This window comes from Glycine max, chromosome 7, assembly GCF_000004515.6.
Source record: "Glycine max cultivar Williams 82 chromosome 7, Glycine_max_v4.0, whole genome shotgun sequence".
NCBI classification, from domain to species: Eukaryota; Viridiplantae; Streptophyta; class Magnoliopsida; order Fabales; family Fabaceae; genus Glycine; species Glycine max.
In genome coordinates this window covers 35,557,425-35,583,551 of record NC_038243.2, presented here as the reverse complement: position 1 = coordinate 35,583,551, position 26,127 = coordinate 35,557,425, and the positions used below count along the sequence as shown (strand labels likewise).

The 26,127-nt window shown below is 34.2% G+C and overlaps 4 protein-coding genes across 6 annotated transcripts; 3 read left to right on the top strand and 1 right to left on the bottom strand.

Annotated features, from left to right (window-relative positions):
* Positions 1 to 4,670: 4,670 nt before the first annotated feature.
* LOC100776057 (glutamyl-tRNA reductase 2, chloroplastic) lies at positions 4,671 to 7,148 on the top strand. Its single transcript, XM_003528358.5, has 3 exons — positions 4,671 to 5,047; positions 5,194 to 5,435; positions 5,777 to 7,148. Exons 1-3 carry the CDS (start codon positions 4,813 to 4,815, stop codon positions 6,899 to 6,901), a joined length of 1,602 nt encoding a protein of 533 aa, XP_003528406.1. The 5' UTR covers positions 4,671 to 4,812; the 3' UTR covers positions 6,902 to 7,148.
* Positions 7,149 to 9,845: 2,697 nt separating this feature from the next.
* LOC100797317 (protein trichome birefringence-like 12) lies at positions 9,846 to 13,618 on the bottom strand. Of its 2 annotated transcripts, none has more exons than XM_003529221.3 (4): positions 12,953 to 13,618; positions 11,424 to 11,561; positions 10,902 to 11,151; positions 9,846 to 10,575 (listed from the first exon to the last, which is right to left on the bottom strand). In XM_003529221.3, the coding sequence occupies exons 1-4, from the start codon at positions 13,495 to 13,497 to the stop codon at positions 10,285 to 10,287; spliced, it is 1,224 nt and encodes a 407-aa protein (XP_003529269.1). In that variant the 5' UTR covers positions 13,498 to 13,618; the 3' UTR covers positions 9,846 to 10,284. The 2 variants fall into 2 exon arrangements, with proteins under 2 accessions (XP_003529269.1, XP_040873261.1); XM_041017327.1 differs by having other exon boundaries at positions 9,846 to 10,552.
* A 787-nt stretch (positions 13,619 to 14,405) lies between these two features.
* Positions 14,406 to 18,789, top strand: LOC100775510 (phosphoglycerate mutase-like protein 1). Of its 2 annotated transcripts, none has more exons than XM_041017326.1 (8): positions 14,406 to 14,621; positions 14,724 to 14,831; positions 14,938 to 15,017; positions 15,920 to 16,082; positions 17,054 to 17,128; positions 17,282 to 18,053; positions 18,423 to 18,467; positions 18,555 to 18,789. In XM_041017326.1, exons 1-6 carry the CDS (start codon positions 14,562 to 14,564, stop codon positions 17,351 to 17,353), a joined length of 558 nt encoding a protein of 185 aa, XP_040873260.1. In that variant the 5' UTR covers positions 14,406 to 14,561; the 3' UTR covers positions 17,354 to 18,053; positions 18,423 to 18,467; positions 18,555 to 18,789. The 2 variants fall into 2 exon arrangements, with proteins under 2 accessions (XP_040873260.1, XP_040873259.1); XM_041017325.1 differs by having other exon boundaries at positions 17,278 to 18,053.
* Positions 18,790 to 22,749: 3,960 nt separating this feature from the next.
* On the top strand, positions 22,750 to 24,549 carry LOC100820420 (uncharacterized). The gene has a single exon (XM_003528356.4). The coding sequence runs from the start codon at positions 22,955 to 22,957 to the stop codon at positions 24,374 to 24,376; it is 1,422 nt and encodes a 473-aa protein (XP_003528404.1). The 5' UTR covers positions 22,750 to 22,954; the 3' UTR covers positions 24,377 to 24,549.
* Positions 24,550 to 26,127: the final 1,578 nt, after the last annotated feature.

Sequence of the window (26,127 nt, the reverse complement as noted above, 5' to 3'; positions counted from 1 at the left end):
ACATTAAAATTTCTAATGTATATTTAACGCACATGTAAATTTACATGATAAATTTTGTGACAATTAATTTTGGGAGAAAAGGGTTTGTCGCGGAGAAGAAATCATAAATGACTGCATTTCTGTCGTTTTGAATTTATATAGGGAGACGCATTGTAATTGATTACATAGATCCTATAATCGATTACCAGAACTAAAACTTTTCGTGTAATCAGTTACATGTAGACCTGTAATCGATTACAAGAAGTCTGTTCTACTGTAATCGATTGCACATAGTGATAATCGATTACCAAAGAACTAACCCCTAAAAATCTAAGTAAAACTTATCAACACATATCATGGTAATTCTTTACTTAATTCAACTATTTTGCATACCAATATAATTCTAACAAAAATTCAATCATGTCAAACTATGCATAATCATAAAAATTAAATTAATCATGTATATTCAAATATATCAAACAAGAATCAAACAAGGATTGAAGGAGATAGAACATAGGCATTATCAAACATTTTGAAATGAAAAACTTCATGCTTTGAGAAAGAAAATTAACTCAATCAAACATATAAGCACAAATTCACAATAGCAATCAACCAAGACAAACAAATAAAATTTTGTTAGTCATCGTATAAACAAGTTAATTGAAAGGAAAGTTTCAACCAACTTAATTTAAAAGAGAATGGTTTTGATGCTACATTTTTCATGATTTAAGTACCTAGATCTTTAAAGATAGAAGTCAGACTTTTGCTTTTTGCTTAATCTTCTTGAGAGATGTTCTCATCGCTCTCATAATCCTTGGATAGAAGGTTGATCTCCTTCTCCGAACCATCGGATGAGTAATTGTCATCCCATGCAATATACGCCTTCTTGGATCTTCTTTCTTTATGACTTTTCTTCTCATTCTTCTCAGGCCATTGCTCATTTGAGGGGAAATTTGCTTTGATGTGACCAAGTTGGTTGCACTTGTAGCATCTAAGAGTTGGAGAGTCTTCTTGGAATCTTTTTCCATGGTTGAAATTTTGACGCCTCTCGATTATTATATTTTTGATGAATTTATGAAACTTCTTCACAAAGAGTGAGAAGTCTTCTTTATCTCCTGATTCTTCATCTTCATTTTCCTCTTGCATTGATGAGGAGACTTTTAGTGCTATGCTTCGTTTTCTCTTGTCGGTTTCTTCATTTTGATTTAGTTGTTGGAGTTCCATCTCATGTTCTTGTAATTTGCCAAAAAGGGTGGCAAGAGACATAGAAGAAAGATCTTTACTTTCAGAAATGGCAGTTACCTTGGATTGTCATTCCCTACTTAAGCATCTCAAAACTTTATTAATTAAATCTTCACTAGGAAATATTTTTCCTAAGGAGGCAAGGTGATTGACTATGTGTGTGAATCTTTTCTGCATGCTTTGGATGTTCTCATTAGTGTTCATCCTAAATAATTCATATTCATGTGTAAGAGTGTTGACTCTAGATCTTTTCACATCAGTGATGCCTTCATGTGTAAGTTGGAGAGTATACCACATCTCCTTTGCATTTGAACAGTTTGACACTCTAAAATATTCATCTATTCCTAGGGTAGAAGTAATAATGTTTTTGGCTTTAAGATTATATTGGATTCTTCTTCTATCCTCTCCAGTCCATTTATCTCTAGGTTTTTCTATTGTTGTGTTTGCGCTTGCATCTACTAGGGTGGGTACATAAGGTCCTATTTCTATTGCTTTCCAAATGTTTAAATCTATGGCTTCTATAAATATTTGCATTCGGGTTTTCCAATAGTGGTCACCTTCACCATTAAAGATAGGTGGCCTATGGATCGAGTTTCCCTCGGAAAATAGAGAATTTGAGGAGGCCATGAATCTTGAAGTTGTGAAACTTTTCTCAAGAAACCTGGCTCTGATACCACTTGTTGGATCAAGTGGCCTCGAAATAATTAAGAAGAGAGGGTTAAATTAATTATGAACGTGTCTTGACTAATTAAAAAATTATCCTTCTTAATGTTACTAGATTCAATTAGGTTTTACTACTAAGTTATGAGAAAGTAAAGAACAAAAACAATAACTTAGACAAAAGTAAAGCGGAAATAAAAAGTACATAGCGAAAAAGTAAAAAGTGTAGGGAAGAAGAAGACAAACACAAGATTTATACTGGTTCGGCCACGACCCGTGCCTACGTCCAGTCCCCAAGCAACCACCAGTTTTTGAGATTTCCAATAACCTTGTAAAATCCTTTACAAACAAAGTTCCGTAAGGGATGTACCCTCCCTTGTTCTCTTTGAACAGCCAAGTGGATGTATCCTCCACTTGAACTGATCTACAAGAGATGTACCCTCTCTTGTTCTCAATATTATAACCCAAGTAGATGTACTCTTTACTTGTACCACAAAGGATGTACCCTCTAATGTGTTAAGACAAAGAATTCTTAAGCGGTTAGTCCTTTGAAATATTTTGTATAAAGGGAAAAGGAAAAAAATATCTCAGACGATTATTCCTTTGAAATCTTTTGTCAAGAGGGAGAAGGGAAGAAGAAGAAGAATATCACAAGTTTTTGGTCAATGAACTTTTCTTGAAAGAGAAAGTTTTGAACAAAAACTTTTAGAAAGATAAAGAGAAATGAATAAAAGAAATTTGTTACACATTCTTTGAAATTCGTGTCATGGTCACATATTTATAGTCATTTGATGACTCAAGTTAAAAATTGTGACTCTTGGCAACTTCTTCAAAATTAGTCACTTCAAGAGTTGTGACTTTTGTGAAAACTAGTCACTTAAAAGTTGTAACTCTTTTTGAAAACTAGTCACTTTAAAAGTTGTGATTTTTGAAAAAATATTCAGAAACAAGTCACCTTAAGAATTGTGACTTTTTGTAATTTATTTTTCAAAATAAGTCACTGGTAATCGATTACCATCATAGTGTAATCGATTACACATCAACAAATGTGACTCTTCATATTTAAATTTGAAAATCAAAACGTTTAGAAACATTGGTAATTGATTACAAGTATTGTGTAATCGATTACACAAGTTTGAAATGATTTGAAAAAGTTTTATCACAAGTTGTGACTCTTGAAATTTGAAATCTAACGTTTTAAAACATTGATAATCAATTACATGATTATGATAATCGATTACAGCTTTGTAAACCAGTTTGAAAACAATGTTGGCTACAGGTAATTGATTACTGTCTTCTGGTAATCGATTACCAGAGAGTAAACCTCTTTGGTAAAAGATTTCTTTTGAAAAATTCTTTTGAACAAAATTGTGCTATTCAATAGTTTTTGAAAAAACTCTTTTAATACTTATCTTGATTGAGTATTCTCTTGATCCTTGAATCTTGAGTCTTAATTCTTTACTTGAATCTTGAATCTTGATCTTGATTCTTGAAACTTGCTTGACCTTTGATTCTTTGAAACTTGCTTAGCTCTTGATTTTTTACTTGAGTCTTTGACATCATCAAAATAATATTGGAAAGCATTAGACATCATAAATTAAATCTTTAGTATATTTTATTTTTTGTTTGATAAATTTTATAGAAATTTTATTATTAAATAAAATTTTAACTTAAATTTAAAATGATTTAATCTAGATTTTTTTTAAATTTAATAATTCATATTAAATAATTTAATTCTTACATAAGATCATCATTCTTATATGATACACTCTCTATATATATGTATATTCAAAATTGTTTTGTCTAAATATATGTTTTGCTTTATGCAAAATGTAGGAAGAATATATTAAAGACAAGGTGCATCATAGGGTAAATTTGTGGAAGAGGGTATGGCAACTCACTTATGTTGTTTGACATATATGCTGAGATGCTTTAATTATATATATTTTTTTATCATATGTCCTGCTTGGTATCAAAGATGGAAATAATTTTGATTAGATGGAATTAAATCGGCATTTTTTGGTTTAATAAATTTAGAGAAAAAATAATTTTAAAATTAGTTAGAAGTAGAAAAAAAGATATGAACTTATACATTTATTATGAAACAGCCCCTGTTGCGGGTCACCTTCTAATAAGTATTATAAAAGATAAATATTTCAAAATTCAAATCCCTCATTTTTGGTGATAAGAAATATAATTTCGTTTTCTAAATTCGTTTTTTTTTTTGGATTTAATATATTGGAAAATTTAAGATCGAATATGTATTTGTTTTAGTTAGAAATAGATAAAAAAAAAGATATCAATTTATACATTTATTATAAAACAAACACTTTTGGGTGTCATCTTCTAACAAGTACTATAATAGATAACTATTTCACAATTCAAATCCCACATTTTTGGTGATAAGAAATATAATTTCATTTCCTAAATACTTTTTTATATGTTTTTGGATTCAATATATTGGAAAATTCAAGATGGAATATATAACTGTTTTAGTTAAAAATAGATAATAAAAGATATGAATTTATACATATGAAACAAACACTCTTGGGTGTCATCTTCTAACAAGTTCTATAAAAGAAAATCATTTCAAAATTCAAATCCCACATTTTTTGTGATAAGAGATATAGTTTTGTTTCCTAAATTCGTTTTTTGTATTTTTTAAAATTTTGGTCAAAAGAAATTAGGTTGAAGTTGAAGGAGTAGAAGGATAATAAGATAGAAAAAGATAATTGAGCTTGGTCCAATGGGGTGGTTAAAGAATGGGTCGGTGTGGAGACAGCTCGCATCCCATAATATATAAAAACCCACCCAACCTCACTTTTTGGTTGGTCAAACAAAGCGCACCCATTCTTCTCATTGAAAAAACTCTCGTTATTCATTGCACCACATTCTTATTTTTATTTTCCATTCATTCCTTCACCAACTCCCATGGCGGCCGTCGGTGGATCCTCCGCCGCCGCCACCACCTCCTCCTCCCTCTTCTCCTCCGCCCGATTCCGCCACTCCCTCCGCCCACCGCCTTCTCAACTCTTCTTCCCACGCGCGCGCTTTTCCGTCAACGCCACGTGTCCCTTCTTCTCCGATAACAACAATTCCCTTCCCCAAAACGTCGTCGCTTCCAAACCCTCCCCTCTCGAGTTGCTCAAAGCTTCCTCCGCCGACAGTAAGTCCCTCATTCCTCATTCCTCCATTCACAAATTCTGAAAAAAAAATCAATTTTTTAACCGTTTCATATGATTGATATAAGTAAATGATGCGTTGTTATAGAATGTGTGGAGTTGAAATTGAATTGTTGTGTTGTGTTTTTAGGATATACGAAGGAAAAGAGTTGCATTATTTGCATAGGGCTGAACATTCACACTGCTCCCGTTGAGATGCGTGAGAAGCTTGCAATTCCAGAATCCCATTGGGCTCAGGCTATTAAGGACCTTTGCGCTTTGAACCATATCGAAGAAGCCGCGGTTCTCAGCACGTGTAACCGCATGGAGATCTATGTTGTGGCTCTTTCCCAGCACCGTGGTGTTAAGGAAGTTACTGATTGGATGTCTAAGGTATATCATACTTGTACAAGTTAAGAATGTTATGCTGGGTATATCGCCTTTTTTGGTCCCTGAAAGTGTTAGGCAATGTTTCATGGATCCCTGAAACTAAGAAAATTTTGAATAAATGTATCTATAAGTCCCGAAACTTAATTATTTATTGTTTGGTCCCTGCCAATATGTTAATATTATCACTTAAGTCACATCAGTTGGACTAACGTGATTGACGGATTGTAATTCCGAGGATTTCTTAGTTTTGAGGACTGGGATCAGGGACGAAATAGGTTATTTACCCATGTTCTGTTCTAGTTTTAGTTTAGAAAGAAAACTCACGGTTGTGTTTTTTTGTTTAGGTGAGCGGGATTTCAATACCTGAGCTTTGTGAGCACCAAGTTTTGCTGTATAACGCGGATGTCACGCAGCATCTCTTTGAAGTGGCGGCAGGGCTTGACTCACTTGTTCTTGGGGAAGGTCAAATTCTTGCTCAGGTGAAGCAGGTTGTGAAAGCTGGACAGGGAGTGCCTGGTTTTGATAAGAAAATTAGTGGTTTGTTCAAGCAGGCGATCTCGGTTGGGAAGCGGGTTAGAACTGAGACTAACATTTCGTCTGGATCGGTTTCTGTCAGCTCGGCTGCTGTGGAGCTCGCACTGATGAAGCTTCCGGATTCCTCCTTTGCTGATTCTGGAGTGTTGGTGGTTGGTGCAGGGAAGATGGGGAAGCTTGTAATTAAGCATTTGGCTGCCAAAGGGTGCAGAAGAATGGTTGTTGTTAACAGGACTGAAGAGAAAGTTAATGCCATTCGGAAAGAGTTGAAGGATGTTGAGATTGTATTTAGACCATTTTCAGATATGCTGGCGTGTGCTGCTGAAGCTGATGTGATCTTCACCAGCACAGCGTCTGAATCACCATTGTTTTCTAAACAGAATGTGCAGATGCTTCCTCTGGTTAATCATGGGAGAAGGCGGCTTTTTGTTGATATATCTATTCCTAGGAATGTGGAACCGGGTGTCTCAGATCTGGAGACTGCACTTGTGTACAATGTGGATGATCTGAAGGAAGTTGTTGCAGCTAACAAGGAGGACAGGCTTCAGAAAGCTGAGGAAGCCCGGGGAATTATACTAGAGGAGTTGAATAAATTCGAAGCTTGGAAAGACTCTCTGGAAACTGTTCCTACTATTAAGAAGTTTAGAGCTTATGTTGAGAGGATAAGAGCCTCTGAGATGGAGAAGTGTTTGTCGAAGATGGGTCCTGATGTCTCAAAGCAACAGAAAGATGCAATTTATGCCCTTAGTATGGGTATTGTGAATAAGCTACTTCATGGTCCCATGCAGCACCTAAGGTGTGATGGGAAAAATGATAGTAGTCTGAGTGAGGTACTTGAGAATATGCGTGCCCTTAACAGAATGTACGATCTTGAGACAGAAATTTCCTTGATCGAAGAAAAGATCAGAGTCAAGATGGAACGGGTTCAGAAGTAGATTCTTCTTCAATTGGTTTAGTTTTATTTGATTCTTGTGGGGGCTGCAACCCTCGCCATTTTGTACACTACAATAGTAGATTGAGGCCCTATGAAGGCTAATTTTTTCAATTATTTTTAACATTATGCAGAAGTAATTGGACATCGATAGTCCAATTGAATTCAACATGTATTTTTCTCAATGAGCCTGATATAGATCAGTTGTAAATTCATGATCCTCATGACAACAGATGATTCTTGTTTTTTAATAACATTAATGTTAGAGCGGAGTATAAATGAGTCTAAGACGTTATCTGTATTTGATTCTTGGTTTTGATTTCTTATCCTGTTTATCTTTTAGTCAAGATTTGCCTCTCAAATTTGGATGGTAAAATAATAACACCTTCCTTGATTGTTGTAGGAGAATTTCATGATAGTTGCATTAGTGCCGGATATTCTGTAATGATGAATAATCTTGAATACACTCTTTTACTTCACTCTCTTCGTCCACAATCTTTTTTTTTTGGGTACTATCAGTTTCAAATTTTGGTTATAGTCAAACCAATAGACACAAAATATGACCCGCTCATACCAATGCCTAATGGTCGGTAAGGATCTTAATGTCCCATAACATAAGAAAATAGAGACAATATAGTCAATAGTGTTAAACTGTAATCCAATAATGAACATGTATTATAACTTTGTTGCAGTAAAAACAGTATTATAATTTTGTTAACATTTACGATAATCATCTTATAACATTCAAAATATATTATTGCTTAAATGGATTGCTTATCATATTTTTGTCTGCTATACTGTCACATAAGTTTAAGCACTATACAATGCTTAACTTCCAAGTTACAATGCTTGTATAAGTAAAGTTAGATTATGTACTTTAATAATAAATTTTGTTATATAACATTGCTTAGCTTGAAGCAATCCTTGTTAACAATGATATTGAAAGTGATGTTAAATGTCATATCAATAGTAATTTCTTTTGATAATGTAATTTTTTTTACATTTATAATAGTATATAAACATTAAACTCTATATTACATAATCATAGGTCGCCATGAAAAAGGTTACAAATTAACAGCTTTCAAAAAAAAATTATAGTAGGAAAGTTAGTTGTGAATAATTGCCGATGAAGAGGGAAGCAGTTTTCATACATAAAAACCTAAACCTTATATCCCTAACATATGTTTGGAAGATTTTGGATTTTTTGTTTTTTATGTTATTTAATAATTAAAAGTAAAATTTTGTTTAGTAAATTTTTAGATTTTCATGTTTTTGTTGCGAATTATTTTTGTTAATAATTAATCTCTATCACAAATAAAAAAAAATTTGAATTCAAGTCTTATTTAAACAATTTGAGTCTATTTTACTATTCAAATAAAAAAAATTGATTTTCATTTTAATAACTTATATAACGTTTACAAATTATATAATAAAACCTATAATTTAAAACATAAAACAACGTTAAAATACCTAAAATTATGCACTAAATTTTGACTTTTTTTAAGGCTAAACTCTAGTTGACATAAAAAAAAATACTCTAGCTGACTTTTGAATGACGATTCTGTTCTCATGTTTCACACTTCCCATGGATAAAAGGGTAGAAAGGCAAACTCACACACATGTGCGTTGAAGCCGCAAGTTGGATTTCTGAGTGACACAAAAACCAACCCTTCTCCCATTTTATTTTCCCAATTGTTTTATTTTTTAAATCACTCTCGCGGTTTTGCAGGAATTAATAATAATTTTTTATTATTAAAAATGACGATAAAAATATATTAATATTATGATTAAATCGTATCACTAAAATTTTTAATAGAAAACTTTTATTTATTAAAAAGTAACTTTATTAAAAGGATTTAAAGTTTTTTTTTGTTTGAAAAAATCAATTATAAAGTAAAAATTTAATGTAAATAGAGATTGACAGTGTATTTTTTTTTGTCTGATTATAAATGTTTTATATTCTGTAATAATTATTTGAAAAATCACTGAACGGGAATGAATACAGAAATATTGACTTTGATGCCCACATTGTGAACCAGATCATTGCAAACCCTTTTTACCACCAAGGTTTATTTGATCTTGGAGATAGCATCATAAATGAATCTAGCGAGCCAGATTCAACTACACGAAGATCTCACTTAACTGTTGGAAATGCATCAGATTCAGGAAGCTATGAGGGTTAGAAACCTATAGCATGCTCTCACATGGATCTCTGCCAACCAGAGAAACTTGTCCAGAATGGTTCACATGTCATTTTTTTGCCAGCAATCAATTATTAAATTATCAAAAAGCGGTGTGCAAATATTTAAGTGTCTATACTCCAAACTGTCCAGCAAAAGCCACAATTGGACCATGCAGACAGGTCAATTTTTTTTATTTTTTTTATATTGAGTTTGTGAATGTCTCTATATATTTTAAGAGTGCAGTACAGCTTTGACAATTCTGTGGTTTTTTATATAAACGTGCTGGCTATTTTTTTTTTACCATGTTAATGGTATGAATATCTGTCAATTATTAATTTCCGTTAAAAAAACCTAATTGATTATTTCTTTGGTGGGATCTCTCTTTTAATCACATTTTTTTCATTCACAAAATTTAAACCCTTGCCTTGCCTAAAGATATTGAGTCTAGTATCACTCGAATAATGAATAAAATTGGAAGAACATGTTTACATGAAGGCATTTGCAAGAAGAACTAGTATATGCTAGTAGTGTCTAGAATGGTATAATTCATAGCATTCTCAAATAACAATTGTACGTGTGCCATCTAGATCACAGTATAATTAGTTAATTACAAAGTGTGGCAGTGGTTATAACTTGTAAAGATTCAATCAAGGCTACGGATTTGATCCGCCCATCTCATTTTGTGGATTAATATCTGATCTTTTATGGATTTGATTGATCAATCGTGCAACATCATCAATTTTTGGTCACACAACTTACAGTTAATTAAATAAAAAAGGATAATGCACTCATTGAGTCATTGCTTATTATAATTTCCCTCACAAGCTAGTTAGTCTGACGTAAATATGTACTGCACTTGCTAAATATCAAATTTTGAATAGAAGATTACGTACTAACAACAACAATAATAATCTGAATGAAAGGATTAAATGATTAAATGTATTTGACAAGTTAAGGCCCAATGATGAATGATATTTAGATCGGAGCTGCTTTCAGTATAGCTTATGCTCGACCAATCAGTCGCTTACTTCCTTCATCAAAGCTTTCCTTCCAAGTTCCAACCAAGATCAGCCTTGAACATTTCAAGCACAACCCAAAATTCTCATTTCTTGGTCCCAGAACTTGGCAGCATGCCCCCCAGCATCTTGATGGAAATTTTCAGTTTATGGTATGTAAGATGGAATTCAAATAGCTTCTTCAGTTTCTACAGCCGACCAGTTCTTCCTAAGCCGTCATGGATCAGTTGTGACAAGATATCAACCCATGTGTCAGGAACACCAGGCAGACACCAATGCATGCAATCCTGACCCCAAATTGCAACTGCATCCTTCCTTCCTAACCAAATTGCCGGATGAGCATCGGCTCTTAACTCACTTAAATGAGTCAAGTCAAGCAATTGAATGTTTGCAGCTTGTAATGCTTCTTCAATCACAAAATTCAACACTCTCGCTTCCTTGTTAACTCCGTTGTTCCTGGGTTCAAACCATAAGTCAAGCTGTCCAGGTATTAGTATATCATTCCTTAAGCCAATGCTTAAAAGCACATGGGGCATGAAACACTATTCAACAGGTCCCTCAGAAAACGGTGAAGCATTCAAGTTGTTTAAATTAAGACTTCTATCAAATGCCAGCCAAAGTTGGTTATCCATATGAGATGTTACACAGGTATATGACAATGAAATTCAGGAAAGCAACTCCTAAAGTGTAGCAATTTCATAGCACAAGTAGGGAGGACCATGAAAGTGATTAGCATTGTAAGGAAAGAAAAAAGAAACTTTACCTAGGATACACAAAAATCAAGACAAGTTTCAAAAATACACACCTCATCCTCCTCAAGGGGCTTGTTGAACAAGCAGCTCCCATTTTGATTCCAGTCACCACCATAAAAGTGCCTTGGGGATTGTAATCGCCAGAATTTAAGTGTGTTTCCAGGAAATTCTTTTTGAATGTATGCAACCATGTTAGTAAGAACAACTTTAAGTCCATCCAACATCCCAAGTGGCGGAACTATTGGTTGTCCTGCTTTATAAAAGACAAGAGGTTTCTCTTTCGGGAATTTGTCCCTATTCCACCTATTAAAGACAAAATAAAGTAATTATGTATTCAATTTTCAATCATCAGAACAGTTCATAAAAATACTTGGGCAACCCAAAAATTCACTAGAGACCAGTTGCAACAAAATATGTTGCAACATAGGTAATACTCCGAGTTCTTTTCAATGTTTTAACTATCATTACTTATTTAATTCATTGAAGTTGATTGCTTTTTAACAATGCTTTTAATAATCAAGTGGTACTGCATCATCCAGAAGTTACAAAATTCAGAAAAATGAAGAAAGAATTACCAGTGACCTGTATTAAACACCAAAACATCATAGAAACCAGCAATTTTAGCCCAATCATCTGCAGGAACATCAACATCAACTCGATAAAAGCCTTCTGATCCATCTTTCACCCCAGCTTCAGATTGTTTTGGCTGCCACCTTTGTTTAATCAGTAATGAGCACATAAGGTTTCCGTTTCAAAATTCACATCAAAGAAACAAAGTAAAATAAGACAATTAATTAAGATAGAGTCAGTAGATGAAAATTTTCTGAGAAATAAGCTGAAAGTTGAAACTGTCAAGAACATACCCAAACAAGGTAAAATAAGGAAACAGAGATGGTCGACTTTATGGATTGCCATCCTTAATCCCAATTTTTATCAAGTTCAGTTATAACAAACATTTACTTGAAGACTCCAATATAATCATCATTGCGTAATTTAAAAGTTCCCAATGCCCTATTAAAATTACAATTAAACATACTAGTGGTATTGAAACCAAAGCAAAAAGAAGCAATCTAACATCCATAAAAATATTTTACTAGCCAAAATGAAGTATATCTATTCTTGAAATCCGAAAATAGGAAAGTTGAGGAGTAAGAAGCCCTCTGTGGCATAATGAATTTTTTGGTAGAGACGCATAAAGGAAGTAGTATGATGCACAGAAAAGTGAACTTGTTAATACAAATTCAATGCAGAAGCTGTAACAGGAATGCTATGCACCTTCAAAATAAAAGGGTGGATAAAATGTATTTGTTTAGATTTCTGAGATGCCGTAGTCATTACATTTGTGTCTCTAGTGTATTAATGAATCATCATAAACTAGTCCAAAAGAAGGGCTTCAGCTTCAGCCCATGGCCATATGTGTTTCTGATCCATAAAATGAGCTGTGGGCAACAGTCAGTATAGGAGAATTAACCACAAAATGGAAACATCACATTCACAAATGTAGATAGAACTGTGAGAGTAGAATAGGTCAGTGTTGCGGCTTGCAACCCAGCCAGTACTTCCACTCATTAACTACATCTGCCAACTAGAGCATTACTTGCCCAGTAGTTTAAAAACACACCTATTTCAATTCATGATCAAGTTTGTGGTTTTAACCTCCGTAAACTACCAGCTATCAAACTTGATTCCAGTATTCCACTGACAAACGACCCTCAACAATGAGTGTCAACCATCAACAACAACACATCATAGATGCGACATAAGGCAAAATGCATGCCTCAAATGTTATACCTTTTGCTTAAATTTTAGGTACCCAATGCAAACTATTACCACCTGGTTGTCATCAATCTTCCACCAAAAGTTCAATACCTCAACAAATCTCCGGGAATCTAAGCTAATTCTCTACATGATCTACCCAAAATAAGCTTTATACATAAAGTTGCAAGCTTGCAGCCACCCCTTCATGTGAAATGCACCGAAAAATTATTTAGCTACAAGTCACGTACCAACGAATCACTACTTAAATCGCAGTAAAAAGAAGTAGTAGATATCTATTTGCAAAGTTCAGAACCAAACAAAAAAAAATGGTTAATAAGAACATTACTGGTATCTAGAGAGCAAAACAGCACGGTGGTAAGCGACGGTTACATTGAATTTGGGAAAATAGGCACCCCTCCAAGCACCCTTCTTCTTCCACTTCTTGGCGCCCTTATCAGCGACACTGAGAATGCAGAGAAAAGAAGCCAAGAAATTCTCGTTGAGGGAATCCCCAACAAACCCAATATTTGTATTCTTCATCATACCCAGAAACCGAACCGGGTCGATCCGGGGCAAGTGGCAGTTCCGTGGGACCCATCTCCACGAGTTGATGAGGGTCATGTTCTGCCGCTCATTCCGGAGGCAGTTCCATGCGTTTCGGTGGAAGGGGCAAGTTTGGTCGTAGAGAGGGGTGTGGTTGGGATCCGAGACCCAGTGGCCTCTGAAGAGGTTACAGGTGTTGGAGATTGAGAGAGATTGTGAGGTTGGTGATGAAGATGAAGATGAAGAAGAGAATGTGCTGAGAGAGAGGAAAGAAGAGAAGAAATAGAAAGATGCGAATGTTAGTAGGATGAGCCACGGGAAGAGATGTGAAGGGAGCTTTGGAGACATTCTCGTCTTCCGCCGTGTGATGCCGGTGTCCAATTCATGCTCCGACTATATGCTTCGATTTCGCTCAACCATATTCATTTTCAATTTTTTTTCTAGATAAATAGTGATTTTTGTGCTGAATAAATACGTAAAGGTACAACTTCCTCTTATAATAAAATAATAAAATTTAAAATTTTTATTTTTTAGAACGAATTTATCAATATCTTATATTTAGGAAGAAAAATGATTAATTATCTTTTTTTTTCTTCTTCTTTACTTTTTGATACTTATACATAACAATTACAAATGTGTAATCTTTTAGGGTATGATAAAAAGGAACGAGTACAAGAGTTTTATTTTTATTTTTATTATGAAAATTACATTTATTTTCTTTTGTTTGAAAGATTAAAAATACTATTACATGATTAATAAATAACTTTATTTTTAAATATGTGATCATAAATTTAATCAATAACTCATATGTATAAAAAAAACATGAAAATCAACTTCTTAAACAACACCTCAAAAACAAGTAAAGCAGGTTAATTGTAATTTTCATTCTTAACTTTTTAAGTTTTGGTGAATTTTACTTTTAATAAATTAAATTGACATATTTTATATCTTATTTTTAAAATTTGTGTGAATTTTAGTTTTCATCATTTTACCCCTAACTTATTGTATCTTTTATCCTTAAAATTTATATTTTGACAAACTTTGCATTCATCTTTTTTATTTTTTGTCAAATTTATTTCTAAGTTTTTTTTATGAATTTTTATATTTATTAACGAACAAATGCCAGAGGTAAAATTTACAAGCTTTTAAAATTTTGAAATAAAATGTGAAAAACTAATTTATTAGAAATAAGATTTGCTAAAAAAAGATAAAAAAAAAACAATTAGATCTTAAAAAATGAACATTAAAAATAGGTACAGAAGAAGAAGAAGAAGCATCTTCAAGAAAAAAAATACATCAGCATCTTCACTCACTCACCACGAAGGTTCCGTTCTCTGTGAATCTATATATTTCTAGGGCACGTTACGTGGAACGAAGCTCTTCACTGAATTCAATCGAAGAAGAAGAAGAAGATGGATTGCGTTGCTGGTTCGAGTTTGTTTCCGTTGCATCGTTGCAAAACCATTCACCTGGTTGGTAATATTCACTCTCCCCTCTTCAACTCACCACACACACAACACAATTATCTCATTCGCATCAATCATTGTTTCGTTCATTCCCCTATTCTATTGCAGGTGAGGCACGCGCAGGGGATCCACAATGTGGAGGGTGACAAGAACTACAATGCCTACATCAACCCCGATTATTTCGATGCTCATCTCACTCCCTTGGGATGGCAACAGGTTTATTTATTTAAATTATTAAATAATATAACCACCTTTTTTTTCAATTTTTTTTATTTGTTTTCTTATAATTCGTCGTTTCTCTCTATTGTGCCTCTGTGAACAGGTTGACAATTTGCGTAAGCATGTTCGTGACTCTGGCCTTATCAACACCATTGATCTCGTCATTGCATCTCCTATGATGAGGTTTTCTCTCCTCACTTGCTAATATATATGTCGTAAAAATGTGTTTTTTTTTCTTCCGAATATAATGTGTTTTTGTTGATGTACAATTTGATCCCTAAAAGTTGCAACTTGGTTGTTTTGGTCCCTATAAGTGTGTGCTTATGCAATCTGGTTGCTATAAGAGACAACATAATAAGTTTATCTTTTAATCAGCTAGTGTCAGTGAGATATAATGGAAATGCCAATGTGGATCGTCATGTGTGCATCTTTGTTGTTGTTTGACAACTAGGTGGATGTTTGGATTTCAGTTCAAAATGCAGTGCACGAATTCTGAAGTAAATCTAATGGTCCACAAACTCAGTTTTGCAAGGAAGGCTTTGGATGCTTTTGCAAACTTCATATTGCTCCAAACGTCTGTTTGCTGAAAAACAAACATGCACTAGGTTGCTTACATGGAATCCTTAAACAATGTCATCACACATGCTTGGAGAAGACTGAAATTTCCCACCTATTATGTCCCTAACAAGCATTTTTTATTTGTGTAATGTAAACTCCCTTATCTCTCTAAATAAAATGTTTCATTTAGGGACTGGGATTCCATGTAGGGAAATTTAGTTGGCAAATAATGTTGTTTGTGTGTGTTTGGTACTCTACATCAGCACTTTCATTATGTCTTTCTAACACCGACTGATGGAGGGATTCACTTGATATGAAGTTGTCACTTTTGAGGATCAATTTATATAGATGTGCACTATAAAGGAACACATTTATGGATCAAATTGTATTTAACTTCAATATGTTTTTTCTCTCATTAATCCTAAAGGTATTTAGGTTATATTCTGCTTGGGAAAATTACCATTTATCTGCATTGAGGCAAAAGATGGCCTTTGACTTGTATGCTACTATGTATGGCATGGCTTTAGGACTCTACAAACAGCTGTTGGGGTATTTGGAGGTGAGGGTTACACTGATAAAACAGACGTGCTTCCTCTTATGGTGGCAAATGCAGGAAATAGCTACCGTGCTGCAATTTCAAGTCTAAATTCCCCACCAGTTGTTGCTGTTGAACTTTGTCGTGAACATTTGGTATGGAATTCTACACTGTGAACATCTTTTTACCTGTTTAGAAGAGAGAGAGTACATCTGGTTGCTACATGTATTCTTGTTAACAAGTTCAATCACCATTTCAACATAGGCAATTTTTACGTCTTGGTCTTGCAAATCTTTAAGTCATGAAGATAATGCTCGCAAACCCATCATAAATTTGGAATCTTATTTCTAAAGGGGGAGGGAAATTCAGAAATTTGTTACTTCATGACTAATAGTCTAATAGCTAGAGTATGCATAAATCCAGACATACTAGCTAGAATAACTAGTGAGATCGGTTCCCAATTCATTTTTTGTAGTCTTGCTTAAATATTAGCCTTATAGGTTGGACTTTGGAAAGTCATTAGTTTTTAAATTCTCCAGATGTCACCATAGTAGGTTGAACTTTACTCATGATGAACACATAAAGACAATAACCTGCAAATGTTTTGTATGTGTGCTAACCAAAATGAAACCAAAAGAATTTTATAGCAAAATTCAGAAAGATGAAAAAAAAAAAGAAGCATTGGACATGGCATACACGTGTGTATCCAACCAGTATCTGTACCTAATATGTACCTAGTACAGGTACAACAACCAGTTAAATTACCCATGCATCATAGGAGATCAACTACAAATAATCAATTTGATGGTGTGAGCAGCAATTATTGAGCAGTGATCTAACTGCAGGTCATTTAATGCTTGAGACATCAAAATGATGGATGAAAAAAATGAAAAATAACTTTAATTTTTAGGTTCACGGAAATTACTGATAAAATAGAAAGTAAGCAATCAATTCATGCATTTTCAGCCTTTTCGCTTTTTTTCCAACTATAAAATTATCAAAAGCTTACCTTATATGAGCAGAGACAGTTTTACTACAATTGTTTTATAAGGTTTCTAAAGCTTGATATTAACATTGGCATATGGGGTATGGTTCTTACAAATTTCTCCATGTTTTCCTCGTGCAGGGAGTTCATCCCTGTGACAGAAGAAGAAGTGTTAGCGAGTATCAATTTCTTTTTCCTGCTGTTGATTTCTCACTGGCAAGTGCTTAGACTTCAAATGCCTGAATGCTTGTGGTTTATGATTTTATAGAAGACAGATAATTCCTTTCTTTAGCTTTAAAAAGTTGGCCAAAATTTTATTTTGTTCTCTTTGGGTTTATGTTAGTCTCTTCAAGTTTTTGTTTCAGTTAGATAGTGATGAGGATACCTGGTGGAAGGCCAATATTAGAGAGACAAAGGAAGAACTGGCAGCTAGAGGGCTGAAGTTCCTGAACTGGTATGAGTTGGTTATCATCAGAAACTTCTAAAGGTTTATTTTACGAGTTTGTTATGTCAGCAATACTACATATTGGGAACACACTAAAATTGGACTTTGATGTATACCAAGTTAATATAATTCTACTATGTAAGGTTCTTCACGATAGGAAGATAAAATGAACCTATATTTTTGCAATATTTTATGAAATTTACTATATATAGCTGAGTGTGTTTAATGTAATGATGTAATTGAAGCCGCTCAAAAGGCTGTCACTGAACTCACCTGTGACCCTTGAAATTGGAAGACAAATTAATTTGCCTGACAGTGGATAACTATGTTTATGTCTCACTTTGTGAGAAATAAGTTCATATGTACTTGGTGTATTATGGCTATTGGAATAGGTATATTGGTATCAATTTTGATATCCAGTGATTTAGTTGAAGAATTATGTAATTCTCTGTTCAGGAGAAAGTTTATTTTTCTGTTTTAACCTCCCATTACTTGTATGTAAGAAACTGGAAATTGCCATCAAATGTGATGTAATTCAAATCTGTGAGACTGTTTCTACTTTTCACTTCATCAAAAGTTGTGGACACAAAAAGAGAAGGAGATAGCAATTGTGACACATAGTGGATTCTTGTTTCATACTCTAAATGCCTTTGGAAGTGATTGCCATCCCTTGGTAAAGAAAGAAATATCCAAGCAGTAAGCTCTCATGCCTCTGACTTAGTTATTTGTGATTTGCTTCCCTCTTAGTTAACCTAGTTGAATATGCACGATTTTTTTGAAAATATCTTTCTGTTTCTTTCTTGGAATTATGATTTATTCCTGATGTCTACATTTATTAAAAGACATCATTACTGGCTTTGTTATCACTTATCAGCCTTAGATATGTAGAAGGTAATTTCCATATTTTGCACTTGTTATGTGAGGCACATGTTGTTCTTATGTGGTAGGGATAGTTTTCCTACAACTGTTAAACATGATTACAAATCTACCCAATCCTAGCTGATGTTCATCAGTTTATATATTGAAGTAAATGATTGACTCATTTCATTTCACATGTCCTTACAGCTTTGCTAATTGTGAACTTCGCTCCATGGTCATTGTGGATAGAAGGTGAGTTTGCAAAAATATACATAAAAAGAAAAAAAAAAAAAACAGGCTTCTTTGTCATAATCAAGATTTGTTTGTTTTTTCCGCCAGTATGATAGGATCCGAACTGTCAACCACTAACTATCCAGGCAAGATACCTTCAGGGCTGGACCTCCCTAGTGATGTTGCAGATGAGAAGTCCGAGAAATAAGGGATTTGGCTTCTTCTACTTGTTTGTATGTGTCCAGGATCATTCAAGCATTGGTTCTTCTATTTGAAGTTCACTGTTACAAAATCTAACATGATTATTTCAGTTTATACAAACTGTGCTGATTCTGTCTTGAAACCTAACAATTATTGTCTGCAGAAAATATTTGTTAAACCAAGTATAACCTTATTGGAAATCAGATGACCCGAGTGTGGTAGCACAGTCACAAAACACTTCTGTTTGTTGATGGAACAGTTTAGGAAGAGGACTGGTTGCCTGCCTCACTCGTGTCACAAATTCATTGTTGACCACGTTCGGTTTTAAACTAATTAATTAATTAATCAATCAATATTAAAATTAGCCACTTATAATTTAAACTTATATTTAAGTTAATGGCGTATCAAATCAATTTTGAATAAGTTCATATCTCATACTTTACCCCGGCCAAGTCAACATCTGTCACCCGCAACAATTGTCCAATTGTCGCCCTTTCCCCATTTTCAAAAGCAGACTTGTAGAACACTAGCCTTTTGCTTTCCATTTTTTTCAACTAAACGGGGAAAGAAACAAACAAATATATAGATGATTGAAAGAACGAGGCTGCAAATTTCAAATTTATGCGCTCATTTGACGTAGTATAATTTTTTTTAAAAAATAAAGTTTTATGGCAGTGTTAAAAAAATCGAATTGGAATTGAAATTTACGGCAGTTTTCATATCGTTACTCCATTGGTTTAATTGTTTAAATTTGTTATTGGATCAGTGTTGTTAAAGTGAACGATATTAAAAACTTAACAAATGGCACGAAATTGGAAAGTGTATTGGATGTTGCGTAGACTAAAACAGCGAGAATCAAGTATTATCCTCATGTATATTTGAATCGTGTCAATGTATCACTTCGTAAGTTAAATAGATTTATCTTTGGTATGAAGATGGTTCTAAAATATAACACGAGCAATTTTTTTGGGAGGGATTTTCTTAGGAATTCAAATAAACACTAAAAAGAAAAACGCTCTACAGAGGTGAACTGCTAGGAATTAGATTTTACTAAATTTGGACTATAGACAAAATACTTTGAGCTGTTTTTAACTTTGTTATCCTAATTTGGATACCTAGAGACTTTGTGAATATGTTTATTTGTAGCCATTTTACTTTCTATAAGCTAGAATATTACTATTATATGCAAGTACTTTTAGTAAGCTAAAATAACAATTAGCGTTTGTAGCTGATATAGTCATGTATTACTGAGATTGTTGTTTTACAATCATTTTTTTCTTGTCATTGTGTGTTTGATTTCATGTTGCAAAATTAATTGCGAGTTTAAAATTGATTTTAGATAATTTTGTACATGTTAGAGAAGAATTTAAAATTAATTTTAGGCCTAAAATTGATTATAAGCTAAAACAACTTTAAGTAATTTCTGCGTTGAATAAAAGATTTATACTGAATTTTACTTTAAAATCAATTCCAACCAAAATCATCCAAACATAAATCACTTCAAAATCAATTATATCAAAGTTGATCCAAATACAAACTAAGTATGATCCGTATAATATTAGATAGGCAATAGCAATGTCCACCTAGTCAAAGAGAAGTTCACTTGCTCCTGCTTCAAATTTCAAGGGAACGAATCTTGGCAAAAAAAAGGTTAACTTGCTCTTTGTTCAATTACTTCAAAGTCAAAGGAACAAATCTCTCTATGCTCATTTATCAAAATAAAATTACCTTTCACTCAATCTGTTTTTAGTAACAGTCACCTACATATTTGTTAATTCAGAGAAGCATGTAGCAGGAAAAAGGAATTTGTGCCTGTGACAGCTAAGAACACTCCCCTTAGTCTTATTGCGGTTGATCCAAAGGGAATAACTCTTCTGGTGAAAACGGAGTCCAATGCTAGTTCAGCTATAAATTGCTGAAGGGACATTAAACAACAGTAAAGACAGTTAAATGTGTCTCTTTCATTGAATCACTTTGTGTGATTCACAATTGATATTGAGCATTTTTTTGTTCACGTGGGAGATTACTTTTTAGCAAGGGAATTACAAGCATCTATGTATGACAACCATGGAAATAGTTTCACGGTGGGGGAGCATCCTCCATCCACGTTACATATATATATCCAAACAAAAGACTAGTTTGTTAAGCCACTCTATTTCTTTGACGAAAGTCATGCTCAATTATTGAACATCTCAAGTTTTTTGTATCAGCTACTTACAACCTTAAATTATAGTACCAAAATAAAAATTATGCTCACAGACCATTCACTCTCATGGCAGTGATGGAGTACTTGCAAGTACTCCGATGCTTAAGTCAGTATTTGTAAGAGGAGAGTAAATAGAAAAATGAGAGTTGGTTAGATTTCAAACCTAAGCCCACTATTTATACACTTGAAGCTAACCTGAGATACTATTATAGAACACTCATCATTTCCGTATATATCTAATTTTATCTAATCATCAGACACATCTTATTTAGATTGAAGTTACTTATACCTTATCAGATCATATTATGTGGGATGAAATTTATTTCTCTTAGTACTTTCAACAATATGTATTCTCTTAGACTTAATAATATTTCTTAAATTTTGATTTCTAGTCGTACCAGATGATATCGTATGATTATGTATGTAACCGACGTTACTTAGTGGGATAAAACTTTATTTTTGTTGTATGTATTCTGGATCAAAGCTGAGGTTTCCGTGCAAGATCAGTACGTGGGAGTGTTAAGTAACGTAAGTGCGTGAACAACTTAGAAAGTATCTAGCTAGTAACTTCGTTTTTAAATACAAAATGATCCTTATGACGAAAAAAAGCCATACCATGCTTCCTCTTTCTAGGACAATATATGTATATATAATGCACCACATAGAAGCAAAAAGGAGAAAAGAAAAGTGGATTTCCTGGTCAGGGTTTCCATCTTGTTGCATGTGTTTCCCTGATTTTGGCTCTATTTAGAGTTTACATATTTTTTTACCTCTATATTTCATTTTGAGAAAAAGGATATGCTAAAATTTAATCATAAATTACCATTTGAATTACTGATAATTATTTTATTTTAGATGATGTTATAAAACTATTTTACATTAAAGCATTAAATTCTACTCTTTTATTTCTATACATTCTTTGATCTCCAATCTCCAAAATTTGCCGTATCCCCAATCCCAATGGATTTTGTTTTTTCCCTTAGCAATATGTTATGCTCGTCAAAATTAATTAATTAAATTATAAGTGTTTCATAAAATTAGTTGTTAAAGTAACTAAAAAAAATCTAAAATGATATAAAAATAATAAAATTATGATTTATTTAAAAAAGTAATAAGAAAATATAATAAATATATTAAGTATAAAAATACAAAAAAATAAAAAATTAATGTTTTAAAAAATAATCCTTCAAATAACATTTAAAAAACACTGGAGACTAGTAAAAAGTTACTAAAAAAAACTTTTTTATATCAAAAAATCAAACAAAATATTTAATTAATAAAAAAAATTAAAAATTAATTAAAATGTGTTGTCATATCAAAATATTTGATCAATTTAAGCCGTTGAACATGCATGGTCAGTGGGTATAGTTATGGTAGGATGTCCAATTTCTGGCGGATCACCTAGACAGATTATTGGTTTAGTTTGCTGCTTCGTATAATTGTTCATATAACTAAAGTCCAAAACCATTAATTTATTCGATTCATTTCCATTAAAATTTTAAATTAAAGTTGCATTTTAAAATAAAATGATTTATTACTCAATATAAGCGGGCATTAGAGGAGATGCATAAATTAGATGCATGTTTACGATTCATTTCCATTATATGTTGCATTTTCTTACGAGTCTTTGAAACGGTAGAGTAACTAGCCAAGCAAGAACAGAATCATATTTGCTTATTGGTAATTTGATGCTTCCAAACCTGAGAACAAAAGGATTGTGTAGTGTGCAATCAAATAATAATAAAAAATGTTATTGTCACTCTCTTATCCCTTCAATCAACACCCTATCGCCCCATAAGACAAAGGTTATGATTTGTATACTTTAACTGTTTTTATTTATTAATTATTTGACATAATAAAAATAAAATGTCATTAATACATATTTATTGTAAATGTAAAATGATTTCATTCTAATTTTTTAAGAATCAAACTCAAGTAAATTTACAAGACTCTGACAGCAAGCATGATCTTTTCTAAAATAGTAAAATGACTTTAGAGTTTAGAGTAGGTCACATTATTAAATTAAAAAATAATAAGCCATGAGAAAAGGAGGCATCCCTAGTCTTCTCACTCTTACTCATTTCCACATCTCTGACAGAAAATGGAGAACTATCAGTACCCGGCGTCGTACCCTGACTCCGGCGAGTCGTCGCCGCGCTCCCGCGAGATCGACTTCGAGAACCCGCCGCCGTGGGACGAGCAGCAGAACCAAAACTACAAGGCCAAGTTCATGTGCAGCTACGGCGGCAAGATCCAGCCCCGCACCCACGACAACCAGCTCTCCTACGTCGGCGGCGACACCAAGATCCTCGCCGTCGACCGCTCCGTCAAGTTCCCCGCCTTCCTCTCCAAGCTCGCCGCCGTCTGCGACTCCGCCCCGCAGGACCTCACCTTCAAGTACCAGCTCCCCGGTGAGGACCTCGACGCCCTCATCTCCGTCACCAACGACGACGACCTCGAACACATGATGCACGAGTACGACAGACTCTATCGCCCTAACCTAAAACCTGTTAGAATGAGACTCTTCCTCTTCACGCTCTCTAGTTCAAATCCTAATTCCTCTTTCTCCTCCGAACGCGACCATTTCGTCGAGGCTCTTAATTCGGGTCCGATTCCTTCTCAACCCGACCCGATCAAAACCCCGCCCGTTACGCCTTCTAATGTTGACTATCTCTTCGGTCTCGATAAAGCCGTTGCTCCTCCTCCAAATCTTCCTCCGAACTTCGCAGCGGTTAAATTCCACGATCCGGTGCCGGAGCCTGTCGCGCCGCCGGTAGAGTATCAATCGAGAGGCTCCGATCGGGTTGTTGGATCGGATCCGAATGTGAATCCGATTGAAATTCAGAGACAGTTGCAGCAGGAGATGGAGCGATTGCAGATTGCGGAGAATGAATATCGTAGAAGGAGTGAGGATGGATTTGCAGCCGGTTATGCTGCTGCTGCTGCTGCCGGAGGGGATTATTATATGCAGAAGGTGCAGGAGAAGGTTCCGCCGCAGAATGCGGCGGCGTACTGGTCGGAGAAGCAGTTTTCCGGGGAGGGATATCAGACGACGGTGACGACGGCTCCAGGAGGAGGTGACCAGCCGATGTATGTTATGGCGCCGCCGGGGACGTTCTACCACGCGCCAGTGGTGCGGCCTCCGGCGGCGGCGCAGGGGTACTACGCCGTGCAGAGGATGGGTTCCGAGGGCTACCGCGAGCAGCAGGCGGTTTACGGCGGCGTGGCGCCGTCGAAAGCGGCGTTTTCTTCGGCGGGGATGGCTAAGGGGACGGCGTATTCGGAGGGATATGGTGGCGGCGTGGTGAGGCCTGCGGGGGTGCCGGATAATGCGGCGTACGCGCAGGTGGCGTATGATAGCGCGAGTGGGAGGCAGGTTTACTATACTGCGCAGGGAGGGATGGTGCACGCGCCGCCGCCGCCGCAGTACCAAGGGGTTCCGCCTCAGGAATTTAGGCCGGGTGGGGTTTCGGTGGGGCAAGATGGTAAGGTGGTTAACAAGGTTAACCAAGGTTCTGCGTGATTAAGATTGTGATTATGTTAATTCTGAAACAAATAATACACTAAATATGTTTTGCGTTTTTTTTTTTTTCTCTTCATGGTTTATATATATACACTAAATATTACGAGTATTGTTTGCTAATAATTTATGGGTAGTGCTTAAACTTCCTTCTGTCTGCTGATTAAATTTCTAAATTGTGTTTTGGCCTCCCTCCCCCTCCTCTGAATTTACCAATGTTTATTATACTTTAATCTGAATTTACCAATGTTTATTATTCAGTTTTCTATTGAGATTATAAAATGTAAAAAAATTAATTTGTGAGGGACCGTAAGATCATCATAATGTTTTTCTGGGTTTGTTGGAGTTCTTCGTTATGCTGTTCTGGGTTTTGTTGGAGTTTCAATGTTTTTTTTATAAAGTATTTTACCTTGAGAATTACCAGGGTATGAACTAAACTAGCTTCACGAGATTCTCAAAATTCGAATCATCAATGAAATTCAATTCATTTACGGTGTCTGCATTTACTTGAACTGATCTTTCAGTAACATATATGAGCTTACAATTGGCGCGGGGAGTCGCCATATAAATATATGGTACTTTTATGTATATTTTATGCTTATGGCTGAAAATATGATTTTTCAATTATTTTAATAAGTCTTTTAAAAGTACAAAAGTTATGTATTTTTAGTCCTTCACGAGAGATTAAAATTTATTAATATAGTAGTTAACAACAAATAAGTTTATAAAAACCCTATTTAAACATGCATTATGATTCTAGCGATTAAAAATGTCTTTAATTTTTTTTTTTAAAAAAAACAATAATTGTCCACATAATTTTTAGAGTAAGCACTTATTGGGGTCCTGGAAAGTGTTGACACTTCAGTTCCTAAAAAGATTGAAAAATAATGTTTAATCCTTGAATGTTGAAAAGTGTGATAAAATAATCTTATCAGCATTTTGCATATGTGAACTTTTAGACTAAAATGTCATGAAAGGATATTGTTGAGTTAAGGATCAAATTGGTCATGAGTAATAGACTTATTTGTCAAGAGTTGAGGGAACTATTTTGTCAATAAAATCTTCATCTTCTAAATTTAAATTGCATTTTTCTGATAGTTTTTTAGTTGCCAGAATTAATTAGAATAAAAAATAAATAAATTTAAATAATTTTTTGCAGTTAAAAATCGTCATAAAAAAAAACTAAACCACTCCAACATCAAATTCGAGCCCCAAATACCCAAATCTCCCAATCACAATGCTTCCTTCCTAAGCCAAAACGCAATATTGGCAGAACAAGGAAGCTGGAAATGTTGTAGAAAAAGGAAGGGGGGAGAGACCAGAGGAGAGGTGAAGGGGCAAATTGGTAAAGTTTGAGAACAATAGAGAAAATAAAAAAAGAGAAATAAGAAATTAATCTCAACCATAGATTATAAAATAAAGAGATCTAAAGATCAACAAAACTTTTCTAGACGTATAAAAATTCCAAACTTATTGCTGACAATTTGGTCTTACTGATTTATCAACACACTGTATATTCTTAATAATGACAAATTGGTCTAAAAATGTCATATATGTAAAACGTAAAGCCGTGAGAATTAAGGATTTAAAGTTAAGAGAAGGATTATTTTCTCATACTTTTTTAATATTTAAGAACTAAAAATTATTTTTGATCTTTCAAGAACGGAAGTGTCCGCATTTAATATTTTCAAAGTCGAAATGAATATTTATGCTAATTTTTAAGTTGATCTGTTAAAGAGCAACTAAAATTTTGT

Excerpts from the sequence above, each read along its gene's own strand:
- LOC100775510 (XM_041017325.1), top strand. The coding sequence starts at position 14,562 with ATGGATTGCGTTGCTGGTTCGAGTTTGTTTCCGTTGCATCGTTGCAAA. Across the intron at positions 14,832-14,937 it reads CTCCCTTGGGATGGCAACAG|GTTGACAATTTGCGTAAGCA; the intron begins GTTTATTTATTT and ends CTCTGTGAACAG. Across the intron at positions 16,083-17,053 it reads AACTTTGTCGTGAACATTTG|GGAGTTCATCCCTGTGACAG; the intron begins GTATGGAATTCT and ends TTCCTCGTGCAG.
- LOC100776057 (XM_003528358.5), top strand. The coding sequence starts at position 4,813 with ATGGCGGCCGTCGGTGGATCCTCCGCCGCCGCCACCACCTCCTCCTCC. Across the intron at positions 5,048-5,193 it reads CAAAGCTTCCTCCGCCGACA|GATATACGAAGGAAAAGAGT; the intron begins GTAAGTCCCTCA and ends TTGTGTTTTTAG. Across the intron at positions 5,436-5,776 it reads TTACTGATTGGATGTCTAAG|GTGAGCGGGATTTCAATACC; the intron begins GTATATCATACT and ends TTTTTTGTTTAG.
- LOC100820420 (XM_003528356.4), top strand. The coding sequence starts at position 22,955 with ATGGAGAACTATCAGTACCCGGCGTCGTACCCTGACTCCGGCGAGTCG.
- LOC100797317 (XM_003529221.3), bottom strand. The coding sequence starts at position 13,497 with ATGTCTCCAAAGCTCCCTTCACATCTCTTCCCGTGGCTCATCCTACTA. Across the intron at positions 11,562-12,952 it reads GTTTTGCTCTCTAGATACCA|GTGGCAGCCAAAACAATCTG; the intron begins GTAATGTTCTTA and ends GATTAAACAAAG. Across the intron at positions 11,152-11,423 it reads GTGTTTAATACAGGTCACTG|GTGGAATAGGGACAAATTCC; the intron begins GTAATTCTTTCT and ends TGTCTTTAATAG.